This window comes from Hippichthys cyanospilos, chromosome 3 (genome assembly GCF_059441005.1).
Source record: "Hippichthys cyanospilos isolate Australia breed blue-spotted pipefish chromosome 3, RoL_Hcya_1.0, whole genome shotgun sequence".
NCBI classification, from domain to species: domain Eukaryota; kingdom Metazoa; phylum Chordata; class Actinopteri; order Syngnathiformes; family Syngnathidae; genus Hippichthys; species Hippichthys cyanospilos.
Window position 1 is genome coordinate 8175583 of NC_142371.1, and position 27399 is coordinate 8202981.

The following is a 27399-nucleotide window of genomic DNA, read 5'->3' on the forward strand; positions in this document are numbered from 1 at the left end:
CTATTGTGAGTAATCAGCATTGTAATCCAAATGTTGAATTACCTTAGCATAATACAACCCCTTTAATATCAGCTACCTGTACATCATTTCAAAACAAGTAACACGCCGGACACACACACATTTCTCCAAAAATGGCTGTCCAAGTACAACTATAATAACCAACATTGAAATGCAGCAGCATAGTAGGCCTAAATAATTATCAACAGGTTGTAATCTAAAGATGCAATAGAGGAAAACATTTTACATTAAAACCATCAAAATACATGCTATCAACGTCAAATTACAACTTCAAAAACGTAACCTATACTAAAGGTGTGATGGGGAAAAGCTACCAACAATTAAAAAAAAAGGCTGAGGAATAAGATTGAAATATGACGGGGAAAATTTTGAGAAAGGACACATTCCCTCAATGTGAAGTCTTTTTTAACAAATTCTGGCTCACTTGTAGGCTTATCCTACTTTTGGTGTGACCCAAAAGCAACAAGGGCTATAGCATGAACATACAGTATTTGATTCAGAAAATCAGTGTTGAGGTTTCTGAAACACATCCTCACATTTTAAAATGTACTATCCTTGAATTGTAAAATACCACATGTAATGATATTTTATGAGAAGTGCACACAGGGTATTAATTCATTTCATATTCCTGATCTGTCCACTTAAAAACATACCTTTCTTGAATTGTATCACATCAAGCACGGCTACGAAGATTGGAGGCTCAACTTTACCTATTTAGAAATGTAAACTTTCAGAATGACGACCAATAGAATCTTTTGTTTTGTTTCTGTGCGGCCCAGTCCCAAATCTTCCACACCGAACAACTGCCTGGAGGCTGGGGACCGATCGCTTGTAGTACAGCGTCATCGAACGGGTTAAATAAGCACATATGTCATTAAGTTTGTAATGAATGCAAAGCAAAAAATTAAGTCCTATAAGAATGTGGGTGGACTCTGTATCCAACAGGTCAGTTTATTAGTTTTTGCCAGACAATATCAGGTGTTTTATTCAGACACAGGCATTGCCAGCAAAATAATACAGTTTACCTCCAGGCATTGTGTGACACAACTGTCCAAATTCAAGGTCTGGCTGCATGATATGTTTCATGTATACACAGACAACTGGAGGTCTAGAAGCATTTCTACGGAGAGCCACAACACAGCAAAGGATTTCTCAAACCAGAAATGTACTAATAAAACCTAAAAACATGACATATGATCATACAAACCTGAAATTTTAGAAAACTATACAGTGTTGAATGTGCTCGATGAAATCTGTTCTGCATTAGAAATATTTCCATGTAAATATAGATCATTTGTTGTCCACCAATCAACATTGCAGTAATCAATTGTGCATTTATGAGCAAGAAATATGGTTAATGTATGATAGAATGGGATAGCATCAGGTTGGAAAAAAAAAAAAAACAACTTAACACTGTGCTTGTTACACAACTTCAACCACCAAATCTCATTATGAAGCAAACATAAAAAGAAAAACATACAAGTTCAGCATAGGTGAACCTCATGCTAATTATTGAGGTATCAAGAAGCAGTCATGATCGTAAACATGACACCTTCATACAGCATCGTCCCACTGCCATTTAAATAGTAGTTTTACACTCTTATAGAGGTGTAGAAAGTATTCTGACATTAAAGTTTTCACTTTTTGTGTCATTGCAGCCATTTGCTATAATTAAAAAAGATCATTTTATTGCTCAATGTATACTCTGCACCCCATCTTGACATTATAACATAGAAATGTAGAATTTTAAAAAAAAGGTATTCATACATAGAATCACATGGCCATAGGTATTCAGCCCCTTGGCATTTACGCTCATATTTAACTCAAACGCTAAACATTTCATCTGAATGTCCTTGAGATGGTTCTGCTGCTTCAATGGAGTCCAGCCATATGTAATCAAACCAATTGGACTGATTAGAAAAGGCACACATCTGTATATATACCTCAAAGCTTATTGCATGTCAGCGCAAACGAAGAATCATGAGGTCATAGAACTGCCGAAGGACCTTAGAGACGATGCACGGATCTGGTCAGGGTTACAAAACAAATCCTGCAGCACTCAAAATTCCTAAACGCAATGGCCACGATAATCCCTGACTGGAAGACGTTTGGGATGCCCAGAACTCTTCCTAGACTTGGCTGTCCAGCCAAGCTGAGCAAAGATGTGAGAAGAGCCTCCTCCAGAGCTCAGGACCTCAGATTAGGCCAAAGGTTCCCCTTTCAACATGACAATGAACCTAAGCACACAGGAGTGGCCTCAGAACTGTGTGACCCACCACAGACTTGACCTAAACCCAGTTGAGCATTCTTTTTTTTCTGCAAAACTGTCACAAAGTATCGATCTAGTCAGTGTGACTAAAAAGGAAAGATAGCTAAAATGAAAATCTGTATCAAATATATATGTGATTAATTATATCCATTACTTACTCTATCAAGGCCTTTTCTAGACATAACTTAACTTTTGTGGCAAAACATGATGGCTCATAAAATATTTTGAAATTGCTTCGCTCAATGCATGTTTAAAAATGTGTTAAGAAAAAAATTACTCCATTAATAAAACCCATCTATTTTAAATAAGCTGCACCTAATTGCTCTGGGAATCGAAACCGAGGTGGAAATACCAGAACAACGTGCATTGCTAACCAATGAGCTAAACATCCTGGTGTTAAATACTATGAAATGCAGAAACCAAAAAGCACAGAAAGCAAAACTAAATTATGACGTCTTATCTAATCTCTCTTTATAAGTTTTTACCGGCTTTCAAAACTGTGACAAACATTTAAAAATGTATTCTTTCTCTGACAGAAACCTTGACTGCCCATGATAAAAATGAGTTTGACATCCCTGATTTAACACATTGCAAAAGAAAAAAAAAAATCCACATGTTTTGCTTGGAGAGGGGGCTACATGTACGGAGATGACTTGAACGCGGTCATGCGGCCCAACGCTGATCAACCATTGCGGGTTTTGAGAGGGACGAGCTCCTCTAGTCTGCGGCGCTTTTGTTCGGTAGGCCAGACGATAAGGAGGATCTTAACTGATGGCCTCATCTACTGTTAAACCATCTTTGGACTGGATACTTCCTGCCTTATTATTATGCTATTTCTAGCACTCAGCATCTCCTTCAACCTATTGAGCCCGGAAGGGGGCTGCTTCCACCTGCGGCCCCTTCTGAAAGTTTCTTATTTTCCCCAGATGGGGTTTTTGAGTTTTTCCTTCCCCTTCCGTGAGCTTTGTTCAGGGGATGCTGTTGTGCATTTGGGATGCACTTCTTTTTCATCTGTGAAGCCCATTGAGACTGGGGTGATTCAGTGCTATACAAATAAAACTTGACTATTCCTTCAAGATGGGGCGCTAAGGTTAACGACCAATAAAATTAACTTTTTTTTAAATTATTATTTTAGCAAATGGATGCAATGACACAAAGGGGGAAAACTTTAAAGAGCTCTTCCCATACCCTCTATATGTAAGATAATCAAAGCCCTCCAAATCAATCCCGCTTCATCATTTCACATCAATTGTGTTGCTAGTTTAGGCTACAATCCTTGAATGAGATGTTCATGATGCATCATATCACAGGCGACAAGACTCTTGCCATACATAGTAAGGGAAGGAACAAAACTTGAATTAAAAAAAAAAAAAAAAAGCCTGAAATGAAAGCTGGAATATTAGGAGCTACTCAGATCTCTCAAGATAAATAAATAAGAAGTCACTCATTGTCCATCAAGAGGAAGGGAGGGGCGGGCTCCGAGGACTTATACTCGCACCTCATTTACATCCAGTACCTGCTTAGTCTGACAGGCACCTCTTTACAAACTTTGAACATAATAAAATCCTCCCTGATTATCGAGGGATTTTATTTTACCTTCCTCCCCATTGGAGGACTAAGGAAGTAATTTCACATTTCATGGGATATGAATGTGAATTATGAGATTGGTTTCCAATTGTGGTAAGCGTTGTTTCATTGACAGGTTTCATCAGAAAACATATCAAAAGAAACCAAAAGAAATACTCTATCAAAAGGGACGCCTTTTTTCCTTAGCGCAGGTACGACCACCCTTACAGCCCTCAAGTCACGTAAGCATCAATATGTCTAATGATCTCACATTTACCTCAGTATTCACACATCTCAAATGTCATTTTTGAGATGTTGGGGGGAGCAGGGGTTGAAGGCCTGGAGAACATGGGTGGTCTGGGGGCAAGCTGTGGAGCCTGCCAGAAAGGATTCGGTCAAGACCCGGTTAATTAGACGGCGAGATCCTTTACATCAAGAAAACGACGACGTGGTGAGAATGAGGAGATGTTAGAGTTGGAAACTCTCCATGGGTCCATCCTGCTGTTGAAAGATGAACTGGCCCTGACCCTGGTCCACCTGAGGCGCCAGGCTGGCATCTTCCTCAGCCACACCAAAATAATGCTCGATCAGGTCAAAGGCCTTCTGATAAATCTCCTGGTTTTCGTGACTCTGCAGGAATTCGATCTTGTCTAAACCTAGTGTGCACACATGGGAAAGAAGGATAAAAGGGCGCGCATGATGACGTTTTCAATTCCTTCCAAAAGCTCGACAGTTCACATTTGTTACATTTCTTGCGACTTGAAAGCATTCATAGAACTTCACTTGTGCACATATTGTGTGCGCATGCTTTAAGGGTGAAAATGAAGGATGTACATGATGGGTTTCACATCTGATAACCAGCTGGCCAAGTATTGAATGACCTTTAGTCATAATCTGATACCTAAAACTTCAGTGCCGATATTTGTGGACAATAAAACTATTCAGCATTTTTTTCGGAAAAAAATCGCTTAAGAAATACATATCGGTCAGGCTCTATTCATTTATTGAGGATGATTCTAGAGGCGTTTGAGTGTGTAATATATCATTCTTTGTCATCAGACGCCCATCTCAGTATGATACAATTACAAAATACATATTTGTTGTTTAATCAAAAAACCTGATAGCTTCCATAATAGAATTATGTTTAAAACATCAAAATGTCAGTTTTCCTAAACTAAACCTAATCAAGTATCTATGCAGTGTGTGTATGGGGAATACCTTATGATTGATTAGAAACATTGGTCAAGTAGTAGTGAGATGCAGTGCCGTACCGTAAGCCTCCTCGATAAGTGCGCAGTATGGATTGATGCCTGTTCCATTCTTTTTGGCTTCCTGTTCTCCCAGCCGGAGAATGTTCTCAAGACCATTCAGAGAGACCTGCACAATCTTGGAGTCCATCACGGTGAGAAGGTCACACATGGGCTTGATAGTATTCAGAGAAACCAGGTACCTAGTCGCACAAAACAGGAAATCAACTAGTAAAAATAAACTGTATATATTTTATAGTTTACGTATGTGTGATGTTTTCTCAGGTGTATGTCACAGATTAAAATTTTAATTTGCATTGCAGACAAAAATACATTGTTTGGACAATTTTCAAGATTTCTCCAAAAGTAACCTCTTAAGGTCTCTTTTTTTCTTTTCACAGAAGCCCACAAGTTTAAATTGTAATTGACATTTTTGAAAATGCTGACTAGAATATATTGTTTGGAAAAATGTCAGGATTTTTCCAAAATAACCTCCTTAAGGTTTCTTTTTTTCATTTCACAGAAACACAAAAGTTTGAATTGAATTGTAGAAATGAAGTTTTTGATAAGTTATTTTTAGACACTACTGGTGTGTATTTGTAGCCAACTGCTCGCTAGCGTATCTCAGCAGCTTCCATCAAAATAACCTGTCTGGAATTTCTCGTCTCCAACGTCACTCACAAATGACTTATATAAATGGACAAAGTGACTAATAAAAGTCAAAAACACCATGTGGCCCTCCATAATGCCATTGAACAGAAGCACTTAGGGTACATCAATGTGGAATACTAACATGGCTGTACATTTATTCAGCAGTTCTGTTCTCTTCCTTACCATCATGTTTTAATTGCTCCTCATTGTCACTCGCAATATTTATTATGGATGACACATCACATACTGTACGTCTTTCACAAATGTCTGCAACATAGTAGTGCTGCCAACACAAACTTACACGTATATGGTTGTTTATTTGGGATGAAAGGTAAATCAAATATGAGCCAAATAATAAAATCTGATGATGATTGCGATGACCACTCCAAATTACGCCAGTCTTACTGCCACATAATGCAAGCAGTGCATATTTGAGCTAATTTGTAATGAACAGTGTTGATGTGTTCCTTATGTATTATGAAAAGGGGGGAAAAAAAATCAAAACAAAACTGTATTGAAACATCAAAATGTTCTTTTCTTTTTGTGGCCAAATGCAAACACAAAAGTCCACAATCAAATTCCCCACTGTGATAATTTAACATTTGAAATCTAAAAAAAAAAAGAAAATGACACACAAGTAGCAAAAGTAGAGTTTTAAAGGGAAATTTAAGTGTAGAATAAGAAAATAATTTATCTTTTTTTTGTAGACATATGCCTAATTTTGAGAAATACATCCCACATGTATTTTATTCAAATAGTCGATTGATGGAATTTTAAGCCGGATATCTGACTACCAAAATCTTCAAGAGGTGCAGCCCTACTATGCTTGCTGAAAAACAAACAAATTGCAATCAACAAGTGATCAATCATATGACTGCACACCCATGATCAATGCTCAAAAACCCGACTTGTTTCCTTCTAATGGTGACATATGACCTCCATATCCACAGCAAACGATTATGGTAAAACATTTGACACCTTATCTGTGCAGGAGTACCGCCCGAGGTGGCATTAGTTATCGCCCACGCTGCCTCTTTTCTTGTACGGAACTCAGCCTTCTGAAGAATCTCAATCAGTATGGGGAAAATGTTGGCATCAATCACACTCTGGCAAGGAAAGTTGTAAGCAATAAAATAAATCGACTTGCTTGAGACAGAAAAAATTTAATCCATTTTAAGCGATATTTACTTGAATCTGAGCTCTGTTTCCAGCTGTGATGTTGGACACTGTCCAGCAGGCCTCCTTTTTGATCGACTCCTTGGGACTGCTTAACAAGTGTAGTAAACAAGGCAGTGCTGCGCAGTTCAAGATTACCTGTGATGACAGACGAGAACATTAACACAACATTCAAGAATGAAAGTAAGATATGAAGTTCACGTGAGATACGAGATTAGTTGGGCTCTACCTGCGTCTGAATGTCATCTCCTGTAACAATGTTGCCCACAGCCCGTAAAGCAGGAGAAACCACTTTGTATTCGTGGTGCCTTGTGAGAGAACACGCACAAACACAGCAATTAAACAATCATCATTGTTTTCAGGCTGACTTACTTTATCTTTTTGTTCACATGAATAAAAATACATACAGCATAATTATTATACAGTTTGTTCTAATTAACAGTGTGCATAACACTAGAGACACACCAGGTGTCATCCTGTCACCGTACACTAATAAAGTAATCCTCATGTATTGAAAGGTTGCCTTTTAGAACATGAAAAAAAATCTATTTTATTTATACGTACTTAAAAGCTTTGTGCATACATAACAAACCACATGTGGAAAAAAATGTTGATATCTCCAATGAAAGAATATCCCAATGAAAGAAAATCCCAAGGCTCAGAGAAATTATTTGAATTTGACAGGAACAATGAATGAAAATGTCTTATCTTGTCAAAATCAGACTTTTGATTTTGAATTGATTAGATCAGTAGAATCATGTTTAAAAAAAGACAACAACAACAATGAAACAGGCCGAGATAAAAATTAAAGCACACCTAGAAAAGGTGGAGAATAATTTGACCACTGCGATATCTTCAATAAAGGTGTGTGTCCTCTAATTATGATCACAGGTGACTTCAAACAAGTAATCTGTCAATCAGCATATTGAAGGGCCCGTATCATGAGATTTTAAACTTTCAAAATGGGAGTTAATTGTGTATGTTAAATATATGCGTATAAATGATGAAGTCATATCTTTGGGACAAGATTTGAGGATTTTATAATACCAACATTTTTAACCAGGAAGTGAAACGTCTCATTGACGGACGAGTCGAAACTAAAAGTGAAAGCCAAATTCAAAATAAATCAGTGTCAGATTGCTCCATACATCATTATTCGAGCCAAAACGGACTTTATGGGAGATGACCAAAGACCCTAAAATAATTGGAATGACAATTGAAGGCTTCTTACATAAGCAGCTCCACCAGCCTGCGGCAGACTCCAGAGTCAATGACTGTCTGAATCTTTTCATTGGGACCATCAGACAAGTAAGACAGGGCCCAGCAAGCATCAGCCAGCACATCTGGGTCACTGCTAAAAAGAAGCCTGGACAGCACACTAAGGCACGGAGATACCTGATAGCAATTAAGGAAAAAGGAAAGACAACAAAAGTTCAATTACAGAAATGAAGTCACGTTAACAAATGCACTAAAAAGAAGCAACACATTCCTGTATTCCTCAATCCACTCTTGATAACTGACCTTGGAGAAATCTGGTGGCGGATTTTTCCCGCGGCACAAGTTAGAGAGAGCCCAAACTGCATTTCGAGTAGTGGTAAGACGGTTGGATTTGGCAAGTAGCCTGGAGCGACAGAGAGTGCGAGTGTTTAGATGTGGATATGGAATATTGTATGAGTCAATAAGAAAAACGTACTGCTGGAGTGAAGGAAGGATGCCACAGTTGAGAACGTAGTTCCTGCACTCTGCATTATCGCCGGCGATGTTGCCCAGCGCCCACACAGCCTGCAACAAAAACAGTCAGCACAGTTCCTAATATTGTTGTGTTTGTGAATCACCTGAAGTGGTCATATTTTCCAGATTGCTTGTTCAAAAGGAAAAAGATCAAGTTGTTTAAAATTTTGGGTCATAAATGAAGACGGATTTCAATTCCGCACGAAAAACAAAGGGTGGCACTTTAAAGATGGAACATGGAGAGAGAAAATAGCCTCTTGTGCTTTGATTCAATTTCCTGGAATACCCTTCAAGAACATTATTTCCTAGCCTGATTTAGAACCCTAAAGAGCTCCTTTTTAGGCGATTCCCTTGGAACGTGTGTTTCTCAGTAGTTAGTGTCTTTTCTAGACAAAAAGACACTTTTTCCTCACATTTTGAATTGTGTGGCTTTAAATGTGATGCGGTTTATTTAGGAATTTTTATAGAGGAGCTTCATGCCGCCAATAGATTTACCAAGAGTATAATTAAATCTGAACATTACAAGCAACACGTCTCTTGATATTGCATTGTTTAAGCTCGTTAGCGTACAAATGTCAACAACTTCTCACCTGTTCTTGGACATCTTCGAACTCAGAATTCAGCAGCTCGATGAAAATAGGCACAGCTCCTGTTTCAATCACAACCTTGGTGTGCTGGAAGGTGCCTGAGGCAATATTGGTTAAAGCCCAGGCGGCCTCAAACTAGAAACAAACACACATACACAAAACACATTTGAATTTAACAACTCCGAAAATTGTGCTTCACCTGATAAAGTCAAAAGCGGCAACATGTGATTCAAATGGTGAAACTCGGTATACGCGTCTAGCATTGTGTGATTTTACCTGCAAAGTGCAATTCTCACTCCTCTTCAGGAACTCAACAAACTGATTCACAACCCCAGGAGTGGCAATAACCTCATCTATGGGTGGGTTGGGCTCTAAAAATGCAAAGTAAAGCTTTAAAATCTAGTTTGAAGCGGTTGAAACCAGCAAGTCAAAGAGCTCGTTTTTGTAGCTCAACCCTCCTCGGATGCACCTAATTCAAATGATCAGCTCACTAGGAAGCGCTGCAGAATCTTGATAATTATCCTGATCATTTGAGTCAGGCGCATCAGAGAAGGGTTCCACCAAAAACATACTGCATGGGTGCCCACGAGGACCGTAGTTGGTGACCCCTGATTTATATTTATTTGAAAGGCGGTGAGGGTAATGACCCGAGAGCAGGGCGACGAGAGGGAGAGTTTGGAGTGAGTTTGGAATAAACAGGTGTCGGCTGTTCCACTCCCAAAGATGTACAAGTTCTGTGTTTCCTTCCCGTCTAACAAAAAGTGTTTGGAACATCTCACGAAGGGCAAGCTACGTTACTAATACGCAAGTAAAGAAGGAAGGACATTGGCAGATTTGGACTTTCAAGACCAATACGTCTCAGTTAAAACATTGTCTGAACTCCAATGATGGCTCCATCCTTCAATTACAACGCAGACTACTAGCTCCAATGACAAAAATAACATTTCTAAAATATTTGAACCGTCCACTTTGCTGAATTGACAACATTGACCTCACGTAGCAGGAGCTGAATTGCGCAGGGACCATCTGCAAATCTCAGGTTATTAATAATGAATAGGAATAAAACTTCCACAAATTTAAGCAAAAGCTTTTATATCCAAATGAGATGGTGTAATATGATCATAGGGAGCTCTTTGATGTGTTTGTTGACTTAGTAGTCATACATAATGGTGTTATGTTTTATTCCCCAGGCATCTTGCAATTTGCAGACTGTCTCTGCGCACTTAAGCTCCTGCCACGCGCATAAAGATCAATGTTGTCAATTCAGCTAAGAGGACAGTTTATATCGCGAAAATCCGAATCTGCCACTGTCCTTCCATTTTTACTTCAGTATTACTAATGTAGCGTGTCCAGTGTGAGGTATTCCAAACAGTTTGTGTAAATAATATTTATTTACTAGTATTACATTTTTTGGACAAAACACAAACCTTTGGACAGCAGTTTTCTGAATTTTTGTGTAGCAATCAGCTGATGGTCTGCATTTTCAGAGAAGATCATTTGAATCATGTCAGGTGTTATGAAGCCATCCTGTCGACAACAGAGAAATAGATTAAACAGAGGAGCAATATTCACACATTGTATGCACAAAATACCACCTACAAAAAAAATAAAAAATAAAAAAAAAAAGACACATTTTTGTCAAATTTGATGACGCATGTAATATGACTTACGCTGGCAACAGGTACTGTTGAGCTGATGTCTGGATCCTGGATTGGACATTCTGACATTGATTCATCCGATGAAGGCGTACACACATTTCTCCTCTTGAATAGCTGTGGGCAAAAAAAAAAAAAACGACACGTGATTGAGAGTCTATAGAATTATAATTTGATTCACCTGTCCAGCATACACAGTCTTCCTCTCTTGAGAATGTAACTGTTTAATGGTGCAAGAAAAGTTACTAACTGTGCATCCAAAAAATACACAGCCCTTCACTTTTACCACAAATTCTTATTTTTTATTACTGTATTGCAAAATATGGAATTCAATTATTTTCTTAAATATATACACACAGGCATTGCTTATTACAAATAAGACCTGTCCAAAACAATACCTACAGATGGTAGTGAGCATCATGAATTGGAAAGGATTTTCTCTTGGGCTGTTAATGAAAGGAAGCTGCCTCCAGCTCAGGAGTGCCACCCTTGCATTGCGGGAACTGTAGTATTGGTGTGTGCTAAACACCTGCGGCTTGCCTGTGGGCTGAGTCTAATGGTGAATCAATATCTTCACAGTGGCCACAGAAAACCTTCTCGCAGGCCGGATTTGGCCCATGGGACAGTACGGCCTTATAGACACTGATGAAATAACTAGATTTATTATTTAATCAGATATATCTGATATCTGACATTTGAATGTGACAATTTCAACAATATACCATTCTATGCCTCAACCCTCAATTCAGAGCAACAGCCGCTCGCAACTATGACGTCAGTGAATCCACTTCCATGAACCGAGTTTACGCAAATGTTTACCTGCTCCTCTCGTTTCTGTTTGCGCAGTTGAATTCCTTCTTCCTCTCGCCTCCGACGCATCTCTTGGGGATTCAGGGCTTTGTTCTTGTAGCTCTTCATCCTGTAACTGTCTTTCCCCGGACTCGCCATGGTCTGATCAGGAAGTGGCCTAGTCAAACATTATGCCGACAATGATGAATCAGTCTTGAATAGCTACATAAATAATTTGCATAATTGTAGTATTTTTCCAATTTCAACTCTTCATATTCATTTTAGTGATGACATTTACATTTTCAATTAAATCACTATTTTAATAAAATGTTGTTCATTTTCCACTAACCACATTCAAAAGAGGCATGGCTCGTGATCATTTTTAGTCTAATTTGCTTCTTTTTGGACTTCATTGCACTTCTGCTTCTTCGCAATCTGACCTTTCATTGTTGTCAGTGCCACTCTCCAGCCCTTTGAGGGTTGGTCGTGGCAGGTCCAAAGGCCATTTATTTAAAATGGAACTATTTGACCACTGCAGTACCTCTGGAACCAAGCTGTTCGATGAGTTTCCAAACAGAAACTGAACATCTGTACAGGTGACATTTTGACCATTATCTTTACTGCAGCTGCTGGTTGAAGATTTGAAATGACCAACCACTCTTTGTCAGATGGATTAAACACATTGAAGTCACTTAACCTTTGTGCTGAATTTTGTCAAATCTTTTCATCATAACATCAAATGCTTTACACATTGATAGGAAAGCATAGAAAAAGACCAGGGAGCTGAAATGTCACCCGAATGGTGACTCATCAAAGTTCGACATGGCACGACCACTTAGCTTACCTTTACTAAAAAAACAGCGAGAATTATGTTGAAAAAAATGACCCCAAAATGGTCAAAAGATTCCACGAGTGTTAAGCGTGACAGCGATCTAGGTATGGAGAGAGTGAGCTTAAAACGATCTTGACATCCCGTTTCCGACAAAAACTTAAAAACACTCGCGAAAATCGCCGGTAACCGTACATTAAGATGTTCTCGTTTAATAGACGTTATCCCCGTCAGGGTTTATCCCTTATAACTGGGTTGTCAAACGGCAACTTACATTGCAGTTATGCATACATTTACGGAACTCTAATTTCACAAGTTAAAACTCCGAAAGAAATGAGTTTTGGCTGTGCTTTTCAAAACTCCTTCTTGTATTTATGGACCCGCTGCTGTGTTTTTTTTTCCTGAGCTAGTCTAAATCGGTTGATAATTTAGCACTGGGGTTAGCCCCTTACAGAAGCATCTATTCTCACCCGCTAGTATGTTTACATCCAAAAGCAATCACGACTGAATCAAAACCCAATAGAAACACCAATTCTTACCCACTCGAGATTTCACGGTCTAGAAATTGTTGCGAGTGTTGAAAAACTCAAATTTGTACAAGTCTCCCTCCCCTGTCAGTAGAGGAAAATGGCGTCCTAGAGATAACTTTCCCAGAAAACACCTCGCGTCAACAAGAATCGTCATTTCCGTCAGCTGTTGATTGGTTTCCGGTTTTGAGCAACAAAATATGAACCTGCTATTCTTTCAATCTCCCGCCTTTATATATCAACCGGGTGTATGATGTAAATCTTAACGAAATCAGACGAACCAACATGTGTGAAACAAACATTTTAATATTATATCCATGTTTTGTCCGTTTATGTTCATTGCTTTTGTTTGAAAATTTAGCTCGGAAAAGTCGTATCGCATGATTGAGACGAAAAACGCCAATACAAGTAGCGTGTCTTTAGGTAAGTAAAACTGCATCTTCTTACATAACCAGTACCGTGAAAGGCAACGCTATATGCGTGAGCGAGTTTGTCGCTTTGCGTCAATCGCTGTATGACTTAGTAAATATAATCACGTAGCGTTTTACTCATGACTCGCGTTGGCTCTCGAAATCCAAATTTCAAAATCTTTGTAACGTTGGATAGCATGTGGATCGACATCCATTAAAATATGAATTGCTGTGTTTTAAGTATCTCACATTCTATGGAGACATTACAAACCATTCGGTTAGATATCGTATTTTTTAAGCTTTGGGCATTTGTTCAATCAAATTTAAATTAAAAAAATCTTTGCTGTGATTAGTGACAAGTTAAAGACGCTATAGGTCAAGTGGCGTTAGCTTGGAAAATGTAGGCGTCTAATTCACATGCTTTATATTTTTTGTAGAAAATTATTAGTCTGACTTGTTTTTGATTAACAGGTTTTGGTTATGCTGACATGTGAGATATGCAGTCAGGAAGTCATGTTGGAGGAGGACATGAAGACACACCTACTCCTCAGCCATCTGGAAAATGACATGCACTGCCCACTATGTTCTTTGTCTGGAGTGTCCTATGATGAACTTTGCTACCATATTAATGCTGCACATCCAGACTACCAGCACGAAACCCAAAAGTCATCTCACGCCACTCCCTGTTGTCCTACTGCCAGCACTAGTTTTGCAGAGATCGATGAGCCCCAGACTATAGGCAGCTGTGGTAAAGATTTAGAAGCAAAGCCCTGCAGATCATCTAATAACTTATTGAAAATTCAACAGAGAACAGGTGACATGTTGACACAAAGTAAAATGGTTTTACCATCTGAGGAGACCTCAGCCAACTCATCAGCATCTGTAAGCCCCAATGTAAAGCGGGATTTGGGAATTCCTGTTATGGAAAATGCTGGCTATATAGCTGAACGAAAAAGTCCCAAACAGAAGCGATTAGCTTCTCCAAAGAATGGTAATGTTTAAAAAAAAAAAGTTCAACTCTGAAGTTTGTTAAAGAGTTAAAAGTGTAAGTTGATTATGTTTTTGTTTACAGGGTCCTACTCTTGCCCCATGTGTGCACTAGTCTTCAGCAGCAGCAACATTCTACAGGAACATGTTGATTTACACCTGCAGGAACAGCACTCTGCTCAAGGTGTGTGTGTGTGTGTGTATGTGTGTGTGTGTGTGTGTGTATATATATATATATATATATATATATATATATATACTGTATGTAATGTATATATATATATATATATATATATATATATATATATATATATATATATATATATATATATATATATACTGTATGTAATGTATATAATGTATGTATGTATGTATACACCAGAAAATTACAAAAAAAATTAAGGCAAGCAAAATCTCACCTTAATGTACTTAATGAATCTGATTTTAGAAGTATTTTTTACCATCTCTTCTAAAAGTCCTTTAATTTTGTTTTGTTTTTTATTTAATTTTTGTCATCAATCAAAAATGGTGTGCTTTATTTGTTATTTAAATTTTGCGCTCTGTTGTCACATGAATTGAAAAGACGTGAAGTGCCCTTTTGACTGAACTTTGGTGAAAAAGATCTGGGCTCATTGTAAAAAACAAAAATCTCTTAATTCTTCCATAGTGTTCATAATATATCTTAAATTGTTTACTCAGACAAGAGCTTTACCAATGCTGATTAAAAAAAAAAACAACACATTTTCTAATAGATGATTGTTAGTTGGCTTTCATGGGATTTCCAAACTGTTTTCTAGCCAAAGAGAAACTTGAGTGCCCCATGTGTCCAGCTGTTTGCAGTGACAGTGCCTCTCTGCAGCAGCATGTGGAACTGCATTTAGACAGTGATGCAGGTGTGATTATTTGTGTGCATAATTTCAACTATTTAAGGATCTAATTATAGACCTTCATCTACCAGTAAACCTTATAACACTATGACTTTGTTTTTGCCTTTGCTACAGGTAGCTCTGATTCAGATGCGAGCCTGGCTTGGAAACTCCAGGAGGAAATGGAGAAGAACAGGAAGGAGGAGGAGAACCGACTAGAGAAGGAGCAGTTTAAAAAGTTGCAGGTTTGATCGATATACACATTGAAATATGAAAAAAAGTTCAAATGTGTTGACCAAGCACATACCGCCTAATCAGGTTCAGCAGAAAACAAAGATGAGCTTATGGCTTTTGTCATTAGTTAATATTCTTTAATATAAGTTTCTCCATATCAGTTGGATCTGTATGTGGTATTTTGCAAGTGCAGAAGCAGTTTGGCCTGGACGGCAGTGGCAGCTATCGTACACAAATGGAAAAGACCATGGAGAGAGACGTGGCCAGGGGTATGATGGCCCCTGCAGAGTATCATTTTAAGAGGGTGGAGATGATGGAGTCTCTTGCATCAGGGGTTGATGATGGCCGGACCAGAACTCAGGGTATGAGTATGTCTTTTTGCCTTGTCCAATATTTTGCTAAAACATAAGACGTACACTGCCAGTTTGAAAGAAATTTACGGGAATCCAACTGTAAGTTTTGAGCCGTCCTCAAATCAAACATACAAACCAGTAAAAACCAATAGTTAACTATTATCAACACTGCAATACTCAATATGCATGTCTGTGTTAGCAGATGCCAGTTTGTAGAGCAGCAGTGTATGTATGTTGTGTATAATCGCAAGGACACTTGGCATACAAGTAATGAGCAATGTTTGAATTCATTTGATTAAGCACTTTAAGTACAGTTTGCTGGAAATTGATAGTGCATACTCAGGTTGATGAAATCTCATGGTCATTACTCGGGTCTTGCTCAAGTGTCATTGTGAATTACCGAAGCAGAACATTTTCCCTCTGTAGTTTGACATGCATTCTTGTCCGTCTGTGCCTAGGTGTCATTGGAGCCTTGTCTCAGTACTATCAAACTGAGTGCAGGGACTGTGGGCATGTGTGGCTGAGCGCTGACACTGACCATTATTGCTCCTCGCCGGGAGACAAAGGCTGGGGCTGTGGTTACAGAAACTTCCAAATGCTGCTCTCTTCCCTTCACAGACTAGATACATTCGATTCCTCTTTACAAGGTGTGCCATTATACCCTGCCTAATATTTTGCACATTAAATAAACAAAATCTTCGTATTACCTTCCCTTAAAGTGTACCTCCGGAGCTCAGAAGGGAAAAATATACACAGTATAGTTTATCAGGAAAAATGGCATCCAATGGTATTTTGATTACCCTGGCTTTATTAGCTGTCAGGCAGCATCAACTCACTCAAAATTGCAGTCTATAAACGCTATAAATGTGAAATGCAAAGCATATGAGTGCCAAGATTAGCAATTTTTTTGTGTGCCCTAAACCTATTAATCCACAATGTATATTCATCATAGAAAAGAGGTTGCATGGGAAACGAGGGGGCTTGTTGGGCCAGAAGTAATACACGGTAAAAGAAATACACGGTGAGAACAGCTAAACGTTGTCAGAAGTCCTGTCAAAGAGGTAAGATCTAAACCAGCGAAGTACTGAACCTGAAATACCAACACTTTTCGATGTGTTCTATTAGGTGATAATCAACGGTGTCAAAAGCTGCACTAGCATCGAGTAATAATATTGACAAGGTGTTGAAATCCATGGCTAAGAGAAGATCATTTTTTACTTTTGCAAGAGCTGTCTCGGTTGAGTGATTGGCCCTGAATCCGGACTGATTTCAAATCAAAGTTTTGCAGAGATATAACCACTGAGCTGTTGTTCTACAACTTTGTCAATGATTTTCGCAAGAAACGGGAGATGTGATACTGGCCTATAATTTGAGAGATTCTCAGGATTGAGGTTCAATCACTTCAGTAGTGGTTGAATAACAGCGGTCTTAAAAGCTTCTTGTACCACGCCAGAGTAAAGTGATAGATTATTCATATATATGACAGATGATCCTAACATTGGAAACTTCTTTAACGAAAATTCTTTAACGAGTTTTCCAGGAAGCCGTCGAGCACGCAGGTTGTCTGTTTTATACACTAATGAATTGTGTAATCTTTCCAAAGATAATAAATCACAAATAATAAATTGCAATAGATGAGGGTAATCTCACTGTCCCTACAAATTTCAGTAATCGCTGTATTCGAGTGGGAGTTTAGGCAAGATATCCATAATTTCATCCTTAATGAGCTGAATCAGCCGAGTAAAAAATTGCATGGAATATTGAGCTGAATAAGGGAAGCTACTTGGTCAGCAGCTTGGTATTCAGCTTTTTGTTTGTCAAAAAAGTATAAAATAGTGTGTGAATATTAGTCCCCTTCACATATTGTGTCCCGCATAGTGTTGATTCCTCACAAATATTTCCGACTTTTTATATTTAAAAGTCAGAATGTGGTAAAAAACTTATAAGGGGTGCCACTAACTTTGCAAGGCAAGTTTTGCAGGTTTGAATATTTCCCAGAAATTTGACAGATTTTAACTTTAAACTCTTCTGCTAGAGTCATTGTATGATATAGCACAAATCTCTAGCATTAACACTAGCCTATAACTACGTGGTTGGGAAACACTCCATGCGTGGACCTCATCACGTTGTAAGAGCTGGACCCTCTGTGTTGAAATAAATAATGTTCAAATTAAAGCAAAGCCTTTTGCAAAATATGCGATTCATATTTTGCTAACTGCTACATGTTGTAGACAGTTCTTACCATAAAATATGTCGCGAATATCATGAGCCATTGTCAATCTTTATGTGAGATTACGATATGCAAATTGAGAAAACGATCACGTCAGCAAATATGGTCATGTTGTACCTGGTCGAAAAAGTGTGCAAGCAAATCCTGTGCGGTGCAACCAAATAAAAATGCTGGTAGCGCCTGTGCTGCCAGTGCAAAAGTTAGTAGAGATCCCTGACAGGGATGTGTTGACCTTTTAGAGCCATTTTATCCGATATCAGCTGAGATTCTAACCCAGAACCTTGTACAACTAACAATCAGAAATTGTGCAAGGCCCAAATCTGTGGTCCTTTGACTGTACTTTGACATTTAGAGTATCAACCTTATTAAAAGAGACATTTTTAGATACTGATTCACATTCCTTCAACAATACTCACCGTAACTCCTAACCAATTGAACATGTCTTGTGGGATTGTTATTATTATCTTTTTTAGTACAATAATGCACTCATTGTATTCATTTACTTTTTTCCCCAGACAAATCAGTGCCAAGTATCCCACGGGTGCAGCGTATGATTGAGGATGCATGGAAATTAGGACTGGATCCTCATGGTGCATCCCAATTTAACCATCAACTACAGGGAACACGGGCCTGGATCGGTGCCACAGAGATCTACGTCCTCCTCACTTCTTTAGGAATCAGGTGTTAACCATAAAACTTGTTGTTGCTGAACTGGATAATACTTACAGGTTCAAATCAACTTAAGTTTTTATTAGATCTAAATAATATATCATTGGCTCTATTACACCAGATGTCTGCATGAGCATCCTTTCTGAGATACACTGATGTCTAATAATACTGTCTTAATTCTTTTTTCCAGGCGAGTGAAAAAAAACGACTCCATACCCCTCCCAAAATACTTTACGTATTAGAACTGGAATAACTGATTCTATAGACCAGTGGTAAGGAATCCGGTTCCTCGAGAGCCACATCCTGCCTGTTTTGATGTGTCTCAATTTCCACACACCTGATTGAAATGATCAGGATCGTTATCAGGCTTCTACGGGGCTTGCTAATGAGCTGATTATGTGAAAGGTGAGGGAAATGTCAAAAATAGGCGGGACCGGAGGAGCCGGAGTTCCCTACCCCTGCTATAGACGATAAAGACAATGTCACATAGTGTGCAGATACACATCTAATGCAGGTACGAAATGTCCCACATAGTACAGTAGTATCAATCCATGGACTGATGTTTGGGGGCTCCATTAACGAATAAGCAGTAGATTCATTCAAATGTTAAGAAGTTTTGACACCATTTTTTTTCTGTCAGCGGCCGCATTGTTGACTTCCACCAGCCAACGGGCCCAGGGGGCACACATCCCCGACTTTTTGAGTGGGTCAAACAGTACTTCAGTCAGTCCAGCAGCGGTAGCCGATTGCCTCCCAGAATCATCCAGACCTCCTTGCCCCCGCTGTACTTGCAGCATCAAGGTATGGACACAGCAACACCACACCCCAAGACTTGCACATGGCCAACTGGGTCTTGGGTTCTGGCTTACATTAAATCACTCTGAGTGGGTATGTTTGATCCAACGCTATTAGAAAGGAAGCCTTATGGGGAACAGGTGTAGATCCGTTGTAGATTAGCAGTTGGAAAACGTACGTCAAAAGGCAAAGATGAACCAGAAATTCTCCAGGTTTTTTTTTTCTTCATATGTACATGGCATTATAATTAAAGTGAATAATTATACATTATACAGCGTTGTCTTGAGGTGTAATTGATTTCATGACCGCATACCATACCTTAAATGTGATGAGTATTTCAATGGGAAATAGCACTCCATAGTATTGCACTTTATGAAAGCATGTCGATGACCATAGTATGGTCAATAGTATGACAATATGGACAATAGTATGAAAAACAAATACATGTTACACTGAATCACATGAATGAATGGTAATTGTGGTGCTTCTTCTGCTGTGTCTGCCTTAGCCACCTAAGAGCAGTAAAAGATAGATGGATATACTCTTGATAAGTTGGTCTCGCCTTTTCTGTTGTACAGACTAGGATAGAGAATATGTGACTGAGTACTATTACATTGTCCACATGTATTGCTGCACCATTTGTTTACAGTGTTTAAAGTGTTAAAGCACTGAGACATAAACGCTGTTGAGCATTAGCATTACTTGCGCTGGCCGAAAGGCTGAGCTATATGGTTGTATTACATACGCAAGGTCTACATGGATAGAAAGATGAACCGTTTAATGGTCAACTATTTGGCATGCACATGAAAACCTTGCAGTATGTCCAATTCTCCTGGCCTTATTCTGTAGGGCACAGTCGCTCCATTGTGGGTTTGGAGCAGCGCAAGAATGGAAGCCTGTGCCTTTTGCTTCTGGATCCTGGTTCACCGTCATCAGACACCATGAAGTTGATGAGTAGAGACACTGCATCCATGGCCATCCGCCATGTCCGAAAGCTTCCAGGCAGCCTGAAGCATGATCAGTATCAGGTAGTGGGAGTTGAGGGTGTGTTGTCGGCCGAAGAGAAACAGGTTAGATGCCTACATGTTTTTATATATGTATGTTAAGTAGATGAACATGCAATACTGTGTGAAAGTCTCTAGCCACCATTTGATATACAGTATTTGAGAAATTATTCCCAATTAACGTCAATCAGCGGAGTGCAGATCTTCTTGTGGCTAAATCATATACAAGAGTGACAAAAAAATCCAAATGTGGAGTCAAGTTATGGGTTTTGGCATCGTTTTTATGAACATTATATTACATTGTGTGCGTGTGTGTGTGTGTGGGGGGGGGGGTCTGAAAGAATATGAATCTGAATTTATGACCTTTCCAAGCAAAATATAAGCGTTTCATCAGCCCATTAGCCAACCCACTGCAAGGTTTTGTGATTTTTGCATATTTTCCGTAGTGTTTAGTCTAAATCACTGAGTCATTAAAATGAGACTTTTGCATTGTATTGAATGTTAGTGCAATATTTTTTTTTTCTAAATAATGACAAACATTTGACAATTCATATTATTTTAAAACTGTGTCCTTGTTCACTTGAACAGATCCGCATCTTGAACTCCCAGACACTGTGTGCTGAAAGGATCCCATGAATTGAAAGTCTTTTTTTTTTTTAAGTTATCTTCCCATCTTGTTTAATGTGAATTTTTATCATTCAAAGATATACTGTATGTTGCACTTATTTGCTAATAAATGTTATAGATGAGTTATTGACAGTGGTTCTACTGTTTGGTGCTGTCTTTAACATCACTGATCAGTTGTATTTCCATTAGGAGGTAGATGACAGTTTCATCAGCAATTAAAGTACAGAAATATTAGAAGCTGGGTTTTTACTCAGTTTTTTGAGTACAGCCATTTGACCTAAACAACACATTTTGATCAAGTACGTACATTACACCCTGGATGTCAGATAATTGACCAACATTAAATCACAGCCAACTGCCTGAAATGCAGGTATATATTTGACTTTCAGGTGATGTTTATGGTAAATGCATTAGCTCATTCTACAGTGATATATCAGGAAAGAAAAGTATTGAAACAAAAGGTATCAACAATGGGAGTTATACCATAAAAAATGTCAATGTGTTTATATCTCTTCATGTGCCCTTAAGCATCAATTACAGCTTGACGACATCTCATGCTGTTCTCAAGGCTGCGGTGGCACTCTTATGGAAGGCAGTCCTCAGGTCTTTTGAGATTCTGGGGTGCAGTGTCGAACCTCTATACGGCGGTAGCTGATCCCTCGGGTTTTCCATGAGATTCAGGTCTGGAGAAAGAGCAGGTTTCCTGTACAAAGGCTTACCACTGATCCGTCTCAGAGTTTGCAAAGAAAGATGGACGAGAGAAATTGCCCAAAGATGAGTGTTAAAAAAATGTACAATAAACGACTTGAGACTGTAATTGCAGCCAAATGTGCATCAACAAGGTATTAGCTGGCAAAGCTTTCTACTGGGCTCTTCTTCCCATACAGTTACTGTATCTCCCTGCTTTGCTTCACTTTGTCCCTGTACTGTCTTCTGTCATAGCTATTATTTTAGCCTCCATTTATAGTTTAATATCTAACATGGAACTGGTCAGCTGGGTTCTCGGCAATGCATATGACCGTAATACTCTTGAATCTTGAACTTCAACTCAATTGACTTAATTTTCAAGAGGGTAGTCTTCTTTGCCGGATGTGCCATTGACCCATGCCACAAGTGGAGATGGTGTGTCCGTCGCTCTTGTCCATAAAGCATGTGGACGATATCTACATTGACATTTTGATAACAGGGATCCTCCTTATTGAGGTCGGCGAGTTTCTGATGTATTGCAAAGTTTGCCAGACAGCCACATCCGGATTGGAGATTTTCTTTAAAAGCAGTGGGCAAGTGACCAAGACTTAGATTTGCGTTGTTGAATCCTCAAGCAAAACGGTTGTCATTGTGGAGAAGTTGTCGGCTCTCATCAGATAACTATATCATCATATCATAAGATAGCTAGTCAATGTTTTTGTACCGTTTGTTTCTTCAAACCGCATAATTCAATCACATTGCCTTTTACTTGTACAGTTGTAATGACAATAAAATGCCATTCGTTAGTTGACGCAAAAATGCAGAAATCACATGTATGTAAATATTCTCAGTTTATAAAACAAAAAATTTATTATGTAGAATTTGGAGGAAATAGATGAGCATTCAATTCTGATATATCAGTCATACTGCAGTTTAAAGCAAACACTGTCCAATATCCTTTTTGTCGTCTTTTTAATTCAATTTTCAACTTTTTTTTTGTGCGAATTCCTTTTGAGATTTTGAAATATGTAAGGAGAATGAATCAATTACGCTACCAATATACAGTATACTATACAGCCATACTGAATAAAGAAGTCAAGCATTCTTACGCCAATTTAAACATGAAATTAATAAAAAGATGTATGGCTGTATAAACAGATTCCCTCTAATTGCTGTTAGTGTCTCTCTTCATGTCTGGTCAAGTGATCATTTTGCAGACAAGAGAAATCATGCTTCTGTCTTTTGCCTGCAGTCCTTTTTTTGGTACCACAATTTTAGTCCTCATCACTGCCCATTGCTACAGGGTCAAAGTCTGGGTCATCATCCTCTAAATCCAAGTCGTCGATGTCCTGGAACAACGATTCATCCACCTCCACATTGTTTCCAGCTGAAAGAGAAGAAAAACAGCAGGAGTGACATTCAACACTACAGTAATACTAATTTTGTAGCAAATGCAACAGTGTTTTGGTTTATGATTACCGGTAACCTTCTAATAAAATTGAAAACCAATGCCCACTCACAATACGACTATGAAAACAGTTTCTTTCATTCCCCTTTCCCACAAAATATGAAATTATGAATTAATGTATTACCTTCTTCAAGGAACTGGATGTCTGACGTGTCCAGATTCCGGTCCGTCTCAAACAGCTGTTTGCCTGTGTAAAAACGTTAGCGTTTTATTGTTGTTTTTTTTTCATTCAAATACTGTATGAATCCACTTGGCTGCAGTTTAATATTGCACTTCCAGCATTAAGTAATTGGGCTGATAAAGGAAAAAAAAAATCACAATCAGTTTTCCTTTTCTGATGTCGATCCATAAAACTATACATTGATCTGTAGCTCACATAAAATGTAAGGTTGCTAAATCTGGCTGTGACATTTAGAAGTAATACCCAATTCTGTCGCAAGGTGGTGCATAGTTTACAATACAGTACAATACAATACATGGTTAAAGATACTACCGGGTGAGCTTTGGGATGAAATCTCAGTCCACATTTCACATCAATGTCTAATGTAAGATTGATGAATTGTTCGCGTATATTGAGATGAGGAGCGGCTTTTTATCGAATGGGCTCTCATGATAAGTTCTAGAAAGCTAGATCTGCTTGCTCAGAGGCTAGGCCTCAATGCTAATGTGCTTCACCTTTTATTTTGGGGTTTTGAAAAATGGTTCCAATCAAATCGGAGTTCTATATTTGTTTGGATCAATTTAACATGCTGTATCATATTTAATTGAAATAAAATAGAAGACGAGGGTGCACAATGGTGATTAGTGCAGCCCATGCTGATCACGAGTAAGCTCGCCATACAAGCTCATACGCCTACTTTTTTTAGCCCTTCATAGAAGAACTGTATTTAAACTCCATTCTCATTTTGCGTTTTTGTTTGCAACATTTTAATGTGAAGACTATAATTGTTCAACTTCGTGTGATTCTATCCCTGTGATAAGAGTACCCAACTCTGATTAGAGATGATATTTTCACTACTTTTGGTTTTGGAGTATCACAACAAAGTTCAACAGATACTTCTATGTCAACATATTTCAAGCCTGTCCTGGAATGGATTTAAATTTTTATAATCAGGTCATGTTCAATGGGCCTGTGCTCACTGGGAGTACCAGACACTCAAACAAGTGTCAATGGTATCAATAAAATAAACTGGCATTGGAAGAGAGAAAATTTTCTCCAAAAAAAAAATCTTCACACATTCTATATTCCTTACAAATGTGGCGACATTCAAAAGGATAATGTAATAAGCATTGAAACAGTGTTTCAACCAAGAAATAATCTACCAAACACTAATGTCCTGACTTCCTGTTATGTTTAGACAGAGTCATTTTAGGAAGTCTGGTCGAAATGAAAAATTTAAATCTTCAAAATTAAAATCATCGTCACTGTCACAATCACGTGAACTCAGCGGTCACTCACTCTGGACTACATATCAAGACTTTGTCCCCAATTACTTTTCATTTTAGATTGCTTCCATCACAACAACCCTGATCTCGATTTACAAGTGATGGGCAGAAAACCTCATGAAGTTTGAAGGCTTGCAGAAAGAATGTGAACATCATCAAACTGGCTTTGATTAGATCAACATACTTTGATATAATTTGCCAATCGCTCATTTAAACCAACACAAAATCAAAGATTTTAATATCCCATACAGGACTGTTTGCTTACAAAATCACATAAGATGGATATGGTTATACAGGGGCCAAAACCAAAAAGAGACATCTGACTATTGTGATAGTAGGAGTTGAAGAATTTACCTGTGAGTTTTACTTTTCCCGTTTGCTCCTCGTCTTTCTGTTTTTTCCTCCGCATCTCCGCCATATCGAGTTCGAACTTGGCTTTCCATGCCAAAAAGTTCTCAATTGTTACCACTGTGCCCTGGAACGCCATCTATCACACAGCATCCCATCACACTCAAATTATGGAATTCCATGCACATAAATATCATTCCAAATAGTGGTCATCTTTGTTATATTGCATGCCTACGCTTCTTTCTACCTTTTCTGCCTCCTCCGCTTCCCTCTCTTTCCGTAGTTTCTCCTCTTCTCGTCTGTTTTTCATCAGGTCCACAATTTCATTGAGTTTTTCCTGCACAGCTGTCACCAGGGTAAAAATCATCACCATTCCTAGATTTTCTTCTGCCTGCAGAGAGCGAGAAAAGGAAGATAAACAGTATTGTAATTAGTACCAATGGTAGAACACAGGTCAAGCTGTTAAAAATTGATTTAATCTAAATTAATTTCATTAAAACCACTCAAATAGTACATAGACACAAATTAAGAAACTGTACAAAAAGAAAAGGCTTTTTTTTTTTTTTACTTAAAATCAGCCTTCAAATATGTACATCATATTCAACAATTATGTTTAACTTTCCCCATGACACTGACCAAAACATCCTCAACTGTCTCTAAGTCAAGATTGACAGGAGAATATGAGCTAAATGAGGTGCCATTTCTAACAATCACATTGTGCTGTGACCTTATGTTCAGACCTGTTGCTGCAATAGTGTGAGGATGTCATCCATATCACTGTTTTCCAGGTTCTCTTGGGAGTGAACCTCCCACAGTGGTGGTTCATCCGGGTATTTCTCTACATATGTGAACTTTAAAGTTGCTTCCACGGCTGCAAAGGAGAAAAAAATCATGCTGTCAGTTTAAAAAATAAAGAACTTTTTTTTTCTTTTTGTTTATTGTCTTAAAATTAATGAAGACTTTATTATGGCAAAAAGTTAAGTCTGGAACACCTACTGTGATGTTAGCAACTTTGGAGCTTCCACTGTATTAGCAATTTCAACCCACCATCATCACAACCAAATTCATGTGACAGATTGATAAAGGTCAATGCAATTATCACATTCAACATGCACTACATACTTACTTTCGCCATTTTCTTCTGCGTCTGACGTTACAGTGATAGTGAAGCTTGTGGGGTCCTCTGAAAGCACTGCAATCGCAAGGAATTCGTTAACATTTTGAAATCCTTCTGTTCACTTTCTGTATCACAATAATTAGAAAGCTAGACGAAACCTTTTCCCAACCTTTTCCCGCTGGCCGGGCTAGTGGTGGGGTACGTATGATATACCGTTACCACCATCAATATTTTATAAAAGAGCTTAACGTGGGTAGATTGTGCAAGATGCCTCCAGAAAAGTTGTTAACAATTTTATTTTCCTATTGCTAGTGTAGTGGTAGCTAGCAGTGTTAGCTTTGACTCGTGAACATATGAATAAATTCACACCTGTGAAAGAGTCTGGGTATATAGACTCGATTGCTTCTAGTTCATTTCTTTGCTCCTCTGCGTAGTCTGTCATTTTCGTATTGTTGCAGGTTATCTAGTTGTTAGCAAAGTCATCACGTTGTTCCAGGCAGCTACCATCATATGCTGCGTGTTCCCTGCACCCGGGAGTTCGATGACGATCGATTACATTACCACGCTGGTTTGAATTATTTTTAACTGCAAGGAAATTGCAGAAGTCCAGTAAAATGCGACTATATGCAGTTATAGCTATATATATATTTATACTTCGTTCAATGATGGTCTTCCGCAATTCTTTTGTTTGTTGTTTGCGTTACAGTAACAGAATGACTTTTCTGTTATCTATTACTTTTGCCTGCAAATTTCTTCTTCTTTTTCTTCTTCTTCTGTCATGTCAGTTGTCAGCGTTCGGCTCGCGATCTTTTTTTTTTTTAATTACTGAAGCAAAACAATTTAATACAGTGCTAAAAACATAACGCAGGGGGATCCGAACAATCAAAATCAGTGCAACATAATATTAAACAAATATATTCAGAAGAAGACATAAATTGCAGGTCTTAATGCCTTTTAAAATATTAGAAATGTTATAGTTTAATGTATTGGTTGACCTCATTGACTAAGGTAGATGTTTGATTTTGGATTGGTATATCGGCATTTGTGGAAATGCAATTTAGTTAAGCGTATGATGAGATTCATGACGTTAAATTGTTTATTGCTTGTGGTTTA

General features: G+C 38.3%; 3 protein-coding genes across 4 annotated transcripts; 1 reads left to right on the forward strand and 2 right to left on the reverse strand.

Moving 5' to 3' along the window:
* Positions 1-938: 938 nt before the first annotated feature.
* Positions 939-13178, reverse strand: kpna5 (karyopherin alpha 5 (importin alpha 6)). Its single transcript, XM_088409686.1, has 14 exons — positions 13058-13178; positions 11720-11867; positions 10916-11017; positions 10673-10772; positions 9522-9616; positions 9249-9380; positions 8621-8709; positions 8449-8548; positions 8159-8322; positions 7157-7235; positions 6940-7065; positions 6730-6857; positions 5125-5303; positions 939-4509 (listed from the first exon to the last, which is right to left on the reverse strand). The coding sequence occupies exons 2-14, from the start codon at positions 11846-11848 to the stop codon at positions 4322-4324; spliced, it is 1611 nt and encodes a 536-aa protein (XP_088265812.1). The 5' UTR covers positions 11849-11867; positions 13058-13178; the 3' UTR covers positions 939-4321.
* Positions 13179-13218: 40 nt separating this feature from the next.
* Positions 13219-21344, forward strand: zup1 (zinc finger containing ubiquitin peptidase 1). 2 transcript variants are annotated; one of them, XM_088409683.1, is made up of 11 exons: positions 13219-13468; positions 13927-14446; positions 14528-14626; positions 15240-15335; positions 15444-15553; positions 15736-15904; positions 16354-16542; positions 18641-18806; positions 19435-19595; positions 20439-20659; positions 21182-21344. In XM_088409683.1, the coding sequence occupies exons 2-11, from the start codon at positions 13936-13938 to the stop codon at positions 21227-21229; spliced, it is 1770 nt and encodes a 589-aa protein (XP_088265809.1). In that variant the 5' UTR covers positions 13219-13468; positions 13927-13935; the 3' UTR covers positions 21230-21344. The 2 variants fall into 2 exon arrangements, with proteins under 2 accessions (XP_088265809.1, XP_088265811.1); XM_088409685.1 differs by lacking the exon at positions 13219-13468 and adding an exon at positions 13622-13855.
* A 1518-nt stretch (positions 21345-22862) lies between these two features.
* rwdd1 (RWD domain containing 1) lies at positions 22863-26989 on the reverse strand. The gene is made up of 7 exons (XM_088409687.1): positions 26656-26989; positions 26296-26361; positions 25910-26040; positions 25417-25560; positions 25176-25308; positions 23500-23562; positions 22863-23294 (listed from the first exon to the last, which is right to left on the reverse strand). The coding sequence occupies exons 1-7, from the start codon at positions 26726-26728 to the stop codon at positions 23182-23184; spliced, it is 723 nt and encodes a 240-aa protein (XP_088265813.1). The 5' UTR covers positions 26729-26989; the 3' UTR covers positions 22863-23181.
* Positions 26990-27399: the final 410 nt, after the last annotated feature.

What these genes read in the sequence shown, in the direction of transcription:
- kpna5 (XM_088409686.1), bottom strand. Translation starts at nt 11,848, where the DNA reads ATGGCGAGTCCGGGGAAAGACAGTTACAGGATGAAGAGCTACAAGAAC. An exon ending in GTGAGAATTGCACTTTGCAG is followed by an intron (nt 9,381 to 9,521) that starts GTAAAATCACAC and finishes GTTTGTTTCTAG; the next exon opens with TTTGAGGCCGCCTGGGCTTT. An exon ending in GAAACAGAGCTCAGATTCAA is followed by an intron (nt 6,858 to 6,939) that starts GTAAATATCGCT and finishes TTTCCTTGCCAG; the next exon opens with AGTGTGATTGATGCCAACAT.
- zup1 (XM_088409683.1), top strand. Translation starts at nt 13,936, where the DNA reads ATGCTGACATGTGAGATATGCAGTCAGGAAGTCATGTTGGAGGAGGAC. An exon ending in GCATTTAGACAGTGATGCAG is followed by an intron (nt 15,336 to 15,443) that starts GTGTGATTATTT and finishes CCTTTGCTACAG; the next exon opens with GTAGCTCTGATTCAGATGCG. An exon ending in AGCAGTTTAAAAAGTTGCAG is followed by an intron (nt 15,554 to 15,735) that starts GTTTGATCGATA and finishes TTGCAAGTGCAG; the next exon opens with AAGCAGTTTGGCCTGGACGG.
- rwdd1 (XM_088409687.1), bottom strand. Translation starts at nt 26,728, where the DNA reads ATGACAGACTACGCAGAGGAGCAAAGAAATGAACTAGAAGCAATCGAG. An exon ending in CGCAGAAGAAAATGGCGAAA is followed by an intron (nt 26,041 to 26,295) that starts GTAAGTATGTAG and finishes TCTCCTTTGCAG; the next exon opens with CCGTGGAAGCAACTTTAAAG. An exon ending in CATCCAGTTCCTTGAAGAAG is followed by an intron (nt 23,295 to 23,499) that starts GTAATACATTAA and finishes CTTCTCTTTCAG; the next exon opens with CTGGAAACAATGTGGAGGTG.